The sequence below is a fragment of the Glycine soja genome, chromosome 6, assembly GCF_004193775.1.
Source record: "Glycine soja cultivar W05 chromosome 6, ASM419377v2, whole genome shotgun sequence".
NCBI lineage: Eukaryota > Viridiplantae > Streptophyta > Magnoliopsida > Fabales > Fabaceae > Glycine > Glycine soja.
The window spans coordinates 9,116,367-9,132,502 of NC_041007.1; the positions used below are offsets into that span (position 1 = coordinate 9,116,367).

General features: G+C 30.4%; 2 protein-coding genes across 2 annotated transcripts; both read left to right on the top strand.

The window, feature by feature from the left end:
• The first annotated feature begins 2,588 nt into the window (after nt 1-2,588).
• LOC114415400 (WAT1-related protein At4g08290-like) lies at nt 2,589-6,915 on the top strand. The gene is made up of 7 exons (XM_028380071.1): nt 2,589-2,881; nt 3,008-3,070; nt 3,189-3,305; nt 5,230-5,473; nt 5,721-5,882; nt 6,049-6,200; nt 6,304-6,915. The coding sequence occupies exons 1-7, from the start codon at nt 2,697-2,699 to the stop codon at nt 6,476-6,478; spliced, it is 1,098 nt and encodes a 365-aa protein (XP_028235872.1). The 5' UTR covers nt 2,589-2,696; the 3' UTR covers nt 6,479-6,915.
• Nucleotides 6,916-10,808: 3,893 nt separating this feature from the next.
• On the top strand, nt 10,809-15,080 carry LOC114414009 (WAT1-related protein At4g08290-like). The gene is made up of 7 exons (XM_028378388.1): nt 10,809-11,131; nt 11,334-11,396; nt 11,525-11,641; nt 13,627-13,870; nt 13,950-14,111; nt 14,290-14,441; nt 14,579-15,080. Exons 1-7 carry the CDS (start codon nt 10,947-10,949, stop codon nt 14,742-14,744), a joined length of 1,089 nt encoding a protein of 362 aa, XP_028234189.1. The 5' UTR covers nt 10,809-10,946; the 3' UTR covers nt 14,745-15,080.
• Nucleotides 15,081-16,136: the final 1,056 nt, after the last annotated feature.

Sequence of the window (16,136 nt, forward strand, 5' to 3'; positions counted from 1 at the left end):
ATCTCAACTTGAATGTGAAAGAATTGTCAACCTATATAAATAATTCACAGAATAAACAAAATTAATTAATTAGAAGTTGTATTTGGAATAGGCCATATATAACATTGCGGATACAGATATACTACGGCACAATGTTAAAAGAGTCGTATGGTTTATGGCTTGGACAATGTCCTCCTTACGTCTTTTACCATGTTCAAGAAAGAATTATTACTTGAATCACCCGTCATGCATATCATATAGTAGTTGAAAGAATAATACAAAAAGAGGAATATTTTATCTTCTAAAGAAACAAAAAGAAGACAAGAAACTCATAATCTTTTGTACAAATTAAATAAAAGGAGACATATTAAAAATATAACATATTAAATGATGATGCAATAAAAAAATATTATATAAATAACATAATACGGAGTAGTCCCATTACATACATTACATCAGCCAAAAGAATCTTCTCTTTTATTTTATTTAAACTGCTGGAATGGTTTAGAATCATTAGGTTTTTAATGTTTGGTGCTTATTCAAACTTGGGTTCTACGGTGGCTCACCGTACGTATGTGTATGCATGGTGACATGGTGCGCAACCCAATTCTACGAAGTGGCCACCAAGTTTTCCACTTAGTGATCAAGTGGCAACTGTCAATTTTTCCACAAACTATGTTTGTGCACTCTCCGCTGTGATACTGCTTACGAATTGCATTTGGTCGCTTCTTAATGTTGCAATTGCATTGCACTATTAGCTCCTCAATATAGCTCTAACTTTTATACCAAACATTAGCTTTCCAATTAATTAATTGTAAATAATCTTCACGTCCATTTCTAAGCTAAATTTGTACAGGTTTGCAGGTTTGGTCTTGAAGCCCCGTGAATTTAAGTAGGCCATTCCATATCATTCAAAATCTTGAATTCTCCTTCCTCATAATTCAGACGCAGCTGCAGGAAGAAAGATTCGCACTACCGCGCGATTAAAAATCTGTTTGAATACAAGATTAAAAGTTTTTTTTAAACAGTTTTTGAGAGTTTTTTTTTTACTGAAATAAAGTCTATATTCCTAATAGAGAAGCTATTAAAAATACTTATACCTTATATCAAAATTGACCCTAACTTTATCACACGATATTCTGTACTTAACATTTTTTTTTTGGCTGTACTTGGGTCAAGTGTGTACTTAACAGTATGCTACAATCAAACGTCACTTTTTCTTTCATAGAATGAATATGACACGGGTGATCTTAAATCTTAATGATGAAAATAGTTCAAAACAAACTTCCATGAACCATGTGTTTACGTATTTTGATTTTTGCATAATTTTTCCGTCCACTCACTAATCAAAATAATAGTAGGAGGGAAAGTACTATATTATAGTGTAGATATTATATTGGTTTCATAACTAAAATTCTAATTCAGTTCTTGTTTTTGTTTTCATTACAAGAAATCTAATTCAGTTAAGTTCATTTAAAGATAGGTTTGAATGAAAGTTGATAACGTGCTTTTGATAATTCCAATTAGACAAAAAATGATTTAAGATTTTTTTTTTTGACGAATTAATGAATAAGAAAGAATTGTTACTTTAGAAGTAAAAATGTTTTTGAGCTACTCTAAATTATATCCAAACATTTATTAAGTACATGTTTGGATTTCAATGAAAAGAGCATAAAGGTATTTTTACTTTCAAAATAACAATTTTTTTCTTTATCTTATGTATTGGAATTTGAAATTATTCATTGGATTTTATAGAAGTATTTTTCTAACGTTATCTAAGCATAGCCAAAGTCATTGAGATCATTTATGAGTAGTGAAATATTTGATTAGATTGATAAGAAATCATAATTTTATTTATTTATTTATTTATTTTTGTGTCTCCATTTATTGTAAAAATGAAATAATGTAAAACAAGTTTTGTTATTTTATGGTTACAGTACCAATTCTGAAAAAACTTAATGTTTAGATAAACTTTTTTTAAAAAAATACTATTTAACGTGTTTAAAGTTAATGATATGAAATAAAATTTTCTATGAATTACTTTTTGAGTAAAACCATATATGTGTACAGCAAAGTTTGAGAATAATTTATCTCGATGGGAAGAAGAAAAAAATGAAAGTATGAAATAAGATGGATGATTGGATAAACTAAAAGAGATGAAAAAAAATATATAAATTATTACAAAAAAAAAAATCATACAAGAATGACATTACTGAAGCAAATTCGCTTTCACATGAAAAGTATGCAGTGTAAAGATATAAAAGTAAACCATTATTTTTGTCACTAAAAAATGGATACAGAAAACCGAACATTAAAACATGATCATTCATTCACCATTTTAAAATTAAGATGATTAATTTAAATAAAAAAATCATATTAGATAAGTGATCAAAATATTAGATAGTATAAATTAATTCACGTAATATACACGCATTAATCGCGCTTCTTGAATGATTAGTCAGCAATTAAACCGTGCTAATTTCTTTTCTCACCTTCTAATCTTACCGCTGCCGGGAACGTGTAAATTAAGTAGCATTGTAAAGCAGCTTTTTGGATTATAAATATTATTAAATATACTCACGGGTTGGGTATAAATATTAAGATGGCCAGCATTGGTTTCGCAGGGAGTTGCAGATAAACAAAATCTAGCAGAAGCAAATTCACTTCTAAGATACACATATTAAGTTCACCAGAGAGAGAGAGAGACATTAATCAAGATGGGTACGTGGTTCACAAATGCAAGGCCGTATCTGCTGTTAGTGGCGGTTCAATTTGGCTCAGCAGGCATGTTCATATTTGCGATGGATGCTATAAAGAAGGGTATGAGCCATTACGTGTTCATCGTCTATCGTAATGCCATCGCCTCTGTATCTCTTGCTCCCTTCGCATTCGTTTTAGAAAGGTCTCTTCCCCTTACTTCTCATCCATGCATGCATATACATCAAAGTGTATATATATGTATATATATATATATATATTCACCTCTATTAAATTAAATTAAAAGAAATACTATTGTTTAATTTTGCAGGAAAATTAGGCCCAAGATGACTTTCCGGGTATTTTCAGAGATTATGGCACTGGCTTTTTTCGAGTAATCATTATCCTACACTTACATATATATAAAAAATTATACTTCCAGATTGTTAATTATTATGTATTTATTGCACATAGTTAATTAAATTATATTTATATGGTGTTACTACTTGCAGAATAATACTGGACCAGTGCTTCGCCCTCTTGGGCATGAAATTCACGTCGGCATCTTTCCTATCTGCTGTTATGAACTCCGCACCCTCTGTTACTTTTGTGATGGCTGTCATTTTAAGGTAAGTAATAATAAATCTAATAAGAGTAATATTTCTCTTTTATATGACTTCCACCTTTTATTTCTCATTACATTATTTCTCATAACTATCAGTTTCTCTACTCTCTCTTTTTTTTTTTTTTTATCTCTCTCTTCTTTCTATCCATATATACCTTAAAAATACAGTTCACAATAAATTTTTTTTTCTATCTCTCCAACACAAATTAAATATTTCATTAACATTCATAATATTTCTTTATCTCTTTTCTTATCATACATTTCTCTCTCATCTAACTCAAGATATAAAATACAGGTGTCTAATGCGGCATTATTAATCAAACAATAGTATTTACCTACATGGTTATCTAATAAATAAATAAAAAGGCTCTATATAATGGTCCGTCAGGGGATTGGTTAGTAATGGATCAAAACGCTTCTTTAGAAAGGTTTAGGTAAAGTCCCACCCGTGATAATTTCCTTGTAGTATGTTTGGAAATATAGTTTTGAAGGAAAAGAATAAAAAAGAACAAATTTTATTATTTTTAAATTAAGAGAATTAAAAAAAGATTTATAAAAGTAAGCAAAGAATTATGATATTGAATTTATTGTATATATTTATTTTGTTTAAAAAAGCTAATTAAAATATATTTATTAGAAATAATATGAGTATTCATTTTTTTCCATAGTATAATTTTCATAGATACCCTTCGGATTTATAAGTACCACTTTAAATCATCTTTGAAGCTTGATATGACGTAACCTTGTAATGGAGTGATGTCCTTTTTCATTGTTTTTTATGTACCTTTTTTTTATAAGAAAAAGAAAAATATGAAATGAAACCAATTGTAAAGTCTAATTTTTAAATATTGGAGTATAAATGTGAGATAAAAATTTTTATTGAGTAAAAGTTAAAAAATTGAGCATCATATAAATGAGAAAAAAATCTATAAATTTAAATCTTAAAATTTTGGATTAAAGTATGATGTTATATTTTCTTATGTGATTGTTTATATCTCATTGAGATAAATATCTAAGGTGTTTATTTTCCTCTAAATTCTCCAACACTGAACTCCCAATGCTTCAAGTTACCACTTTCATGTCTAAAGCTCACAAAATACTATTATAATGAACTAATGAACTAAGTGATAATCTTATATATTAACTTTTTTTATCAAAGCTTCACCGAACAAAGACTGTTCTTTTGTGTGTGCATATACTGATATACACTATAATGACTGTTTAAAAAAAAAGCACATGACTATTTAAAAAATTATATAAATTATATATTTTAATGCTAAATATATATAATAAAGTTTGATGTTTAACATTATCCATCTCACCCTTTCATAAAATATAGTATATCTCCATATTGTGCATATAGATGTGTGTGAAAAGAGTGCAAAATGAAAATAATACGAAAGAAAATCACTTTGAAATATTAAATAAACGACCCTAACGTAGTTTAGTTTAAAATTTAAACCAAATAATCTTTTCACACTACTGTTTAATTAATATTGATTTTTCTATTTATATATACCAGGTGCATAGATTTAAAAAATAGAATTCAAAGGATAATTAAATTATTTATAATTAAAAATGTTAAAAATAGAATTCAGTACATTAGTAACAAAAATCATTTATAATTAATTTTTTGATGTTTTAGACACAATAACTTAATTATATACTTAATGCAAAGGATAAAAAATATAAATGAGTATATAAAGAAATATATAGAAAAGGTACGAAATTATAGTGACTAATGTACCTTTTCTTGTTGATTTAATCTACCATTTAATTTCAAAACAAAATCACTAGAGTGCGCACACGTACACCTTCGTAAGGAGACAAAAACACAAATCTTCTTTTTTTTTTTTTGGGTTGGACACAGAGAATCATAAATCGTACATATATTCATACATTTAATTTATTAATTATATTGATCACAGAATGGAGCACATGAAGATTAAGGAGGTGGCATGTCAAGCCAAAGTGATTGGCACAGTAGTAACATTTGGAGGCACCTTGCTAATGGCACTGTACAAAGGCCCCGTGCTTAGTTTTATGCGATCATCAACTAGCCATGCTAGCCAACCTGAGAATGTGGTCACTCAAACTGGTAACCATTGGGTCATAGGGACATTGTTCCTCCTCATTGGTTGTGCTGGCTTTTCTGCATTTTACATATTACAGGTAATTTGCTGCACGAACATATTTATTTTTTTGTATCCACAAAAGTTAATTATTAGTATTATTAGTTTTTGTTAATGAGAGATTCAAATATGTGATCTCTTTTCCATTCCCTTTTTCCTTCACCACCAAAACCATCCTTATTTCTCCAATAGTTGAACATATTGTTACACACATAAAAATAAAATGACATATTTATCTATTGGTATAATATGGAAAATGAATGATTTGTGGTTTGGTGATTATGTAGGCCATAACATTGAGAAAATACCCAGCAGAGATGTCGCTGGCCACTTGGGTTTGCTTTGTAGGAGCACTTCAAAGCTCTATTGTTGCAATCTTCGCAGAACGCCACCACCCTCATGCTTGGTCCCTTGGTTGGGATACACGACTCTTTGCTCCTGCTTACGCGGTAAATGCTTTTGGATTGGATATATAAGATAGTACAGTAATAAGTACCTAACACAACTATTTGGGCTGAAAAAATGAAAAACATAACGACCCCACCCTAGTTGTAGTATTGTATTGCATCCTATGGTCCCTATTTTTTTAAGCCCTCACCTTAATTTTTATTACAGGGAATAGTTACATCTGGAGTTCAGTATTACATACAAGGCATGGTCTCAAAAATTATGGGCCCAGTTATTGTGACTGCTTTTAATCCCCTGCGTATGATCATTGTTACGGCCTTGGCCTGCATCATCTTATCCGAGCAACTCTTCCTTGGAAGGTACTACAAATTAATTAATTAGCAAATGCTTCAATTCTCATCTTAATTGTACACATTTTTTCTCTTAACTGACCTCATTTCTGCTGAATTTGAATGATATCAGTATTATTGGAGCAGTAGTTGTGGTTCTTGGGCTTTATCTAGTTGTGTGGGGAAAAGCTAAAGAACGCAGAGGTATTATGACACCGTCCCCTGCAGAAAATAACTTTCCGGAAGACCAACGACAGCTACCAGTCATAGCTCCAAGGAATGATAACATTAATACTAATAAGGCTTAATTAGTCCTTCGCCATGTTGAAAAAACTGATGTGGAAGGCACAATATATCAAGAAGAGAGAGTCAGTAAAATTTAAGTATAGGCCTAGGCTTTGTTTAATTAGACATTGGTGTAGCATTCCGTACAAGTGATCTCAGGTCAATGTCATGCACATTACTAATACCATGAAATGGGTGGGATAAGTGGCATGACGATTGGTGAAATTCATCATATATATAATTAATTAGTGATCAATTAGAGCTGCATCATTGTTCTTGAGTTGAATGAACTAATGTGCTTCCGAGTCATCATAGAGTAATTATTTACACAGTTCTGGGCTAATTTGCTTTCATATTCCACTTTTAAGTATTCCAATTCAGGGCTATAAAAAAAATGTATTCCATTTAAGCTAAGGTTGGAGATTTTAATACAAGTCTAAACATATATTTTTAGCACGTATATCAAGCACCTACCCCCATCTCACTTGTTTATTTTGGCATATAAACACGATAGAAAAGCCCAAAGCTGATAAGGAAACATACTTCTTATATCAAGATTTCGAACACAACCAGAGACCTGAGTACCAGTGAGGTTCACGGAGCGCACTGTCACACCACACCACCCCACAAATAGAAAAATCAAAGCAACGTTGTTCAATTTTGTGTGTAAATAAAATTAAAATATTAAAAATAATAGAGAACTTTTGAAAAATAAATTAATTAATAGGGGCTGTAGTTTTTGTGTGTGCGGTGTTAGCTTGCCCACATGCATTTTTTTCTATGATTTGTAGCATACAAAGATTAAGCCATATATTGAGATATACTTAATTATATAATTTGTGTTTTTCGTGTTATTGAAAAATTTAGGGAAAGATTTGTAACTCATGTTTCTGACTTGTATATCAAAGTTGATTGCTATTTTAATGAAAATTAACTTTCTTTAAACCTCCTCACCTAAGAAATCACATTGATGAAGTTAAAAGGATGACTAGATGATAAAAGAATAAAAAAGAGTAGAAAAGGTGGTGAATATTATTCTTTCCACTAACCAAAAAAAAAAAACTCATTGGTCAAACCACCACTTATGTTCAGGCAATTGTTAATTACACCTCCCTTTTCCCTCCTCACCTCCAAAACCGAAGCCAGTGGCAGTTTGATGTTTGGGTGAGAACAATTCTACAGAGACGTTGCTCTTGTTGGATGCAGGCAATCCCTTTCTAGGCAGTAGTGTTAAATTGTCTTGACATGTATAACAAAGTGAAGGAAATATAGAACTTAATTAGCAGCTTGATTATATGTATAAGGGATATGTTGTGTAATGATTTTTGCGATTCTATCGATATCTCTGACCCAGTTCTATCAGTGAGTGTAATAAGCATAAGTTTTGGGATATATCGTACAGTAGTTATGCTAATTAACATGAGTTTTGGTGTCAATTATAATGCATTGTCAGGCTCCTGAAACAATATACTCATGTAAGGGAACTAGGTAAGCATCGTAAAATGTCACAAGTTAGTCCAAGTATCTATTTGGTAAAATTCCTTTGTGTCAACTTCTTAGGGAAAGAAGTTTAGGCTTGTGCAAAAACTGCATAATCTCCTAGTTCAATTATAATTATTATCATCAAGTTTGATGGGTAAAATGAAATATACATTTTATAACTGAAACTGAAGAACTGAATGTTTTTTCAATCGATTATCTAAGTTGATAGATTGCCTTTTGGTTCTTATCACTTAGTATCTAAAAGGCTGTGTACTTTAACAGTTTCTGGTGGGTTATGTGCACAAACATGACAATGACAATACGATAGGTTGGCACATTGGGTAAAAATAATTTAGCATAAGCACGGAAAGGTTGCAAAATAAAAAAAACTCTTCAAGCTTTTCCAATGCCACCGACTTTTGTTATGAATTGGTTGAGCTCATTTCTCTAGTTAGAAGTGCTAATCTTTTATTATATAACTCAGTTTTTTTGGTGCATGAGACTATGTCTAGTTTTTTTGACAGAATTTTTAGCTGATGAAAAAGCTTTAAATAGATACACGAACACATGATACCATAGCACACACACAAACAACTTGCATCGAGACCCAACAATCAGTTTATTATAGGGCTCAAATGTTTTAAACTAGTTGGTAAACAACATGATAAGTAAAAAAATTGGTAAACAAAAATATATACAAAATATCAATTTTTGTTTTAAAGAACAACAACTATTGGTAGGAAACATCTACAGAAATAACTCATGAAACAGCTGTTAATTTGAGCTTTATTGTAACTTCGTGTTCATTTTAATGTTGTGGCTGAACTTGCAGAGGTACAACAAGCGTCGTTCAAGATTGTGAACTAGTGCTATTATATATGGCTAGGATTACTCTTGAGCGCAAATCGAAGACCATAAACATTCAGGTGCTTAGCCCAATTGCTTCGACTGCGGAAAATGAGTCCCCAACGCGTTCGTGGCTTTGTAAGGAATCGCAGCAACGAGAGTCATGCCATGGACCACGACAGCGACTCCACAATTATTGTTTCCACCGTGAGCCCACGACAGCAACCTTGTCGTTGTGCAGCATCTCGACCACGAGGGCGATGAGTGCCTTCTTGGTGTGACATTGACTTCTGGAGATTACACTGCGTAAGTACTTCCAGAATCTAATTTCCAGAAAAGGGGTAGTTTTGAAAAAAAAAATGGGGAAGGGGGTGGCATCAATAAACAAGGGAAGATATATATAGTAATTGTGAGAAGAAACTTATCATATGGCCCCATTGTAAAGCATAGAGGCCTATTAGTTCAAAATATCCACTCCCTTTTTTTCTGAGTACACACTCTTCCACTTTTTCTAAAATTAAATTACTTTAATAATCTTTCCCTTTTCAACCCAACTAACACACTCATTTTTTTAATAGCAATAACACATTCTTTTTTCTTTTACATCACACTCTCTTCATCCCTTTTGATCTTTGATCTCTCTTTATTCCTCCCTTGCTTAGTCTCTTGCATTATCATTAAAGTTTTTTCATCGTCCAAACTTCGAGTTGTTGCGGAACACCTTTAGAATCATTTAAAATGAAAGACCAATATCAATTATATATTTTCTCTATTTCAATTGTTTCACTATTGTACAATTTATCACTTGTATGAGATTTTTAATACTCCTCGTGTTCTGTTGGAATTTTTTGGATGTTTTTCATAACATTCTGAAAAATATTTTCTTAAATACAAAATGATATTCTAAAATGTTAAGAAAAAAAACAAAATTTCTTTGGGAAGTACTTTTTATAAATAGTTATGCATGTAAGTTCTATGAAGACAGAAGATCATAGTTTACTTGCAGTATCGCTGCCTACTGATCTATTTATTTATAATAAAGTATATGAAATAGAATAAATATAGGTATATATAAAGAATTGATCTGATACGGTTAGGTCTACATTTTAGGTGTTAAACTTACCAATAGTTTAGTTACTTTACTAAATATTACATTATTTTACTACTGTGGATCTGCATTCGTTGATGTACACATTTCAGAGGCATATATATAAAGAGAAAGAGGCTAATGTCATTGTTTTTATATATAGAGAGAGAGAATATGCTTTGTACCCTTTTAACACACCATGTCCCCTCGTATGATTTGTTATGCATCTATCTTATAGTACTTTTGGAACATTATCTTTTTTTTTTTTAAGTATTTTAAGATTGTAATACAATATATATATATATATATATATATATATATATATATATATATAATTATTTTTATTAAAATTATTATCTAATTTATTAACAAGAGTATTTTTAGGAGCTATTATTAAATATTTAATTAAAGTGTTTTTAGGAAATTTTCTTCAACCATAATGTTTTTAGTTTTTTCAGCTTTTTTCTCTTTTTAATTTATTTTTCGATCTTCAATTTTAAATTAAAGTTCAATATTTTTAAAATAAATTATCAACGGTTAAAAGTAACATTATATCACAATATAAATTGTTTATCTTAAAATAAAATATGATATATATATATATATATATATATATAAAATTATAATTATAATATTTTTATACATTAAAAATATCTATTATAAATTAGTTTAAAAAATAAATAGTTTTCCTAAATTAAATTCTTTTAAAGAACCGAAATTAAAAACACAGAAATGTCATTTAGAATAGTGGGATAGAGCCGAACCTTATTGCGGATATTATACGCTCACTGATCACCCCTCAATTGGATGTACTCAGCTCACTGTTGTTTATTTCCCTTTTTAATCTAAGCGCTGCCGGGAACATATAAAGTAGAGAATATTATTATTAAGCAACTTTTTCGACTATATATATAAATTTATTATTAAAAAAAAAACATATTCACCGGTTGGGTATAAATATTAAGATGGCCAGCATTGGTTTTGCAGTACATTGCAGATAATCAAAAGCAATTTCAATCACTTGTCACACACGTAGTGTTCACCAGAGAGAGAGAGGGAGGAATAATAAGAATAAGATGCGTACGTGGTTGAGAAATGCAAAGCCGTATTTGCTGTTATTGGCGGTTCAATTTGGGTCTGCAGGAATGTTCATATTTGCCATGGATGCCATCAAGAAGGGTATGAGTCATTACGTGTTCACCGTCTACCGTAATGTCATCGCCTCTGTAACTCTCGCTCCCTTTGCATTTGTTCTTGAAAGGTCTCTTCCCCTTACCTCCCATAATGAACAATTAATTGAACATCATGCATACATGCATGCATGCATGCGTATACATGATTTAATATGTAGTCTTTAATTCAGTTTCGGTGTTATTTTGCGTGTAACACTTTCTGTTCTGAAGTAGAAATGAAGTTAAAATGAAGCATATTCAGCTCAACTAAAAGAAATGATGTTTATGCAGGAAAGTTAGGCCCAAGATGACTGTCCGGATATTTTCAGAGATTATGGTGCTGGCTTTCTTCGAGTAATTAATGATTATCTTATGCTTACATATAAATATGAAAATTCAAATTCCAGTTTTTATTATGTATTTAGTGTAACTCCTTTAGATACACATGGTTAATTAAATTAATTATATGGTGTTGCATACAGAATAATACTGGATCAATGCTTTGCCCTGTTGGGCATGAAATTCACGTCGGCATCTTTCCTATCTGCTGTGATGAACTCCGCACCCTCTGTTACTTTTTTGTTGGCTGTCATTCTAAAGTAAGTAGTCAATCAAATGACAAAAGAAAAACCCAAATTTAATTGTACTAATTTTCGAACAAAACATCAATCCAAGGTATAAATGTACACCAAACTTTATTCAATATTTAGAGAAAGAAAGATAAATTGAAGATATAAAAGTGTAAGTACAATATGTGATATAATATAATAGAAAGAAAGATAAAAAAAAAGAGTGAATTATCTCACATTCCTATTATTTCTTGAGAATGCACACAACTCTCTTGTTTTTCTAACGTTTGGAGAAATCTCTCTTACAAGAATATATAGTATAATGTTTCTTTAAACAATTAAGAAGAGTTAATATAATGTATAAAGGGTGTTAATGTAATGTTTTTTAAATAATAATAAAGAGGGTTAGTATAAAAGTGAAAAAAAAATCAGAAGAAATATGATGAAAATATAAGGAATGCCAATATAATTTATTCAAATAATAATAATAAGTATTAATAGAGTATATAATACATACAAAAGACTAACAAAATCGTCCACCCGTGATTGGTTAGTCGAAACTCTTAACTTATATATGGATGTTTAGGAGGATAATAATGTATCTTTACATTTAGTTGAAGAAGAAAAATAGAAAGATAAAAGAAGAAAACAATATATTTTAAAAATATTTTTTTTCTTTTCATTTTTTCACAAAATTTTGTTCCATTGTTTTAAACACAACAGTCTAAAAGTTTAGGTTTAAGTCACATAGGTACTAATTTTAGAGTAATATGTTTGAGAATATCTTTTTTTAGTACATTAGTTTTTTTACTTATATGGTAGAGAATATATTCGAAACATAACGTCAGATGTTGTTAACAAATAATTATGCCTCTTAAACATATATCAAGACTCAAGAGTTTGACAGTACGTGTTTAATTAGTATATGTATGCTACCAAGCATTAATGAATTTAAGTTCTTTTTTGTTTTATTTTTTATTTCTAAAAAAATATATTTTAAAAAATATGCATAAATATTTATAAATTCCCTCATATACATAGATACCTGCTTATTGCTCAAACGGCTATAAGACAAGAGATTACTATTAATCTATACCTATCTTGTCTCATTGTCATTGTTACTCCTTATCTCCTTCTTATATATATACTTGACAATGGGTATTTGTAGAAACAATTTATCTTTATGAAATGAAACATTTTTTTTAAAAAAAAAGTCACAACTAATATTTTATATTTAATATATTTTTTATAAGCAAAACAATTTCATTGCTAAATTAGAAAATGTCTTTAAAATGAGCACAAGGTGTGCATAAGAAAGACTCAACAATTAAATACATTTTATATTTTAAATATTGATCATTCATCGGAACAGTTAATAATCAATATTTAAACTCAAATTAAAGAGTCAAAAATAGAAGAAAAAACAATATTAATTTTCTATTTTATTCGCCAAGTGCTTAAAGGTTCAAAAATATTTTTCTATTAAAAAGGAACTATTTTATCAATAAACTAGCGTACCCCATTGCTCAGAGGCTCTTCGCTATGCGAAAGTATGGGGGAGGGATATTGTACGCAGCCTTATCCTTGCATATACAAAAAGGCTGTTTCCGGATTCGAACCCATGACTAACAAATTAAAATTATTTATTACATTAAAATTTTCTATTTGTTAACCTATGTAGTTAGTGCATGGGATAGAAGTTGAATTAATATTTATGAAATATAAAAGCTCTGAAATTATAGTGACCGAGGGAACACCATAAGTTTTAGCCAGGATATATAGAGATAAATTTGGCAGAGTCCGATATAAAAAAAAATCAATATAGAGTTGATAAATATAATAATTGATATTATAACAGGTTCATACACAATATATTTATAAGATTGATTTGGTAATTGAATAAAAATAAGAACGAAAGAGATCATCAATTTAAATTTTTCCACAAACAAAAATTAACAAATAATATTTTTTTTGTTGATAAAAAAACGATACATCTAATTTATTATACTGAATAGATTGGAGCACATGAAGATCAAAGAGGTAACATGTCAAGCCAAAGTGATTGGCACGGTAATCACTTTTGGAGGGACCTTGCTAATGGCAATATACAAAGGCCCAGTACTTAGTGTTATGAGGTCTTCAGCCAGCCACGCTGGCCAACCTGAGAATGTCACCAACCCCAGCGGTAACCACTGGATCATAGGGACATGTTTCCTCCTTATTGGTTGTGCAGGCTTTTCTGCGTTTTACATATTACAAGTAAGTTGCTGCTAGGGAAAATATACGTAACATATATGTATATAGGCCATGATGCATTATTTGGTTATTATAATTGTAGGTCATAACATTGAGAAAATACCCAGCAGAGATGTCCCTGGCCACTTGGATTTGCTTTGTTGGTGCACTTCAAAGTTCTATTGTAGCAGTCTTCGTAGAACGCCACCATCTTCATGCCTGGGCCCTTGGTTGGGATACACGACTCTTTGCTCCTGCTTACGCGGTTAGTGCTTTTGAATTGGATACATAGTGCGGTAGTAACTACGTACAGTAATAAGTATCTATTCTATCACAACTATTTGAGCCGAAAATGAAAGATAACGTACTTATCAAAGTTGTATAATTAATAATTGCAGCCATGATTTTTTTATTTTTTGTTACCTTGTCTTAATTGATTACAGGGAATAGTTTCATCTGGAGTTCAATATTACATACAAGGCGTGGTCATAAAACTTATGGGTCCAGTTATTGTGACAGCTTTTAATCCCCTGCGTATGATCATTATTACTACCTTGGCCTGCATAGTCCTATCTGAACAACTCTACCTCGGAAGGTACTACAAATTTACTAGCGAATGCTACAACTCAATATATACTCTCTCATCTTAACTTTCCCTTCTTTTTTTTTATCATTTAAGAATATATTGACCGAATTTTTTCCTATGTTTGTGCTGAATTTGAATGATATCAGTATTATTGGAGCAACAGTTGTGGTTCTTGGGCTCTATCTTGTTGTGTGGGGAAAATATAAGGAATGCCACGGAAGATCAATGCCACCGTCCTCTGCAAATGATAACCCTCCAGAAGACCAACGGCAGCTACCGGTCACAGCTACTAGGAATGATAATAAGACTTAACTTTTTCTTTACATCAATAATAAGGCTTAGTTATTTTCGCCATGATGAGAAGAGTTATGTGGAAGGCATAATATAACAAAATGGGAAAATCAGCAAAATTTAGTAAGCCTTCAGTTTTGTTGAGTTAGGCATTGGAGTGGCATTCCCGTACATTGATAGATATAAAGATTCTAAGGTCAATGTCATGCACTTGTTATACCATACAATTGTAGGTGGCATGACGATCGATGGAACTTATTATATAAGTCGTGGTCACTTAGAGTTGCATCATATTATATATATGTGTGTGTGTGTGTGATCTGATTTGCTTTCGATTCACCATACAATATATATTGAGTTTCTGGCTTATTTATTTGCTTCCGTATTTAACTTTTCAGTATTCGATTCGAGAAAATCTATTCCATTTGTTTGAGATGCTAATTTCTAATACAAGTCTAATCATACATTTCCAGCACATGTATTAAGAATCGATCCACCTCTATCCCATCCCAGGCCACTTGTTTATTTCTGCATAAAAACACGGTAGAAAAGCCCTAAGGCCATAAGAACGCACACTTTTCGTACCAAAATATTCCGAACAAAACTAAAGGCCGAAGTACTGGTTAGTGAGGTCATGGAAGAGTGCACCCGCCGTCACACCACTAGTAGAATTGGACCAATCACATTAGATTTTGTTGTGATAATTTTTTTTTCTATAAGGAAACAAATGAAATAATTTTTTTAAAAGCTAATATATAGAAATTCTTTCATTGATTTTTTTAAAAAAATATTTTTTAACTTATGCATAAACTAATTCAAGTTTAAGAGAAAAACATATTTCATTTTTTTATTTGTTTTCTTATAAATACTTATTAAAAAATTATTCAAACTAGACCTTAAACTTTAATAATAAGTCACCCACTGGGAAACCCCTTTCATGAACTCATGCATCACTACAAGAAAATGAGATAATAGATAAAATTATTCCAATGGCATTGTAATTAACTTTATGCGAAAGATAGGTTCCTTGACAATTAAAGTTGTTTATAAAAGTGGTTACGGATAAAAAAATTCACAGATTTTGATATATCAATCAAAATTTAGACTAAAAATTAAAAACACAAACCCTAAAAAGTTTAAGAATCAAAATGATAGTAAACCCAAAATATAAAAACTACATTAATAATTAAATTAAAATAATTCTAAAATTAGTGGCAAAATTCGAGCCATCAAATTTATCTAATGGACTAAATTGAGGAAATTTTACGTGATTTTTCTTTCACAAAGTCACCAAATTTAAGTTGTTCTTTTTTTTCCCTCTTTTATTCATTGCACCACCTATGATTGTATTCTCTTCATCCTACGTAAGATTTGCAGCCTTATAGGTAAGCGTGTAAATAAGTTGAATTATTT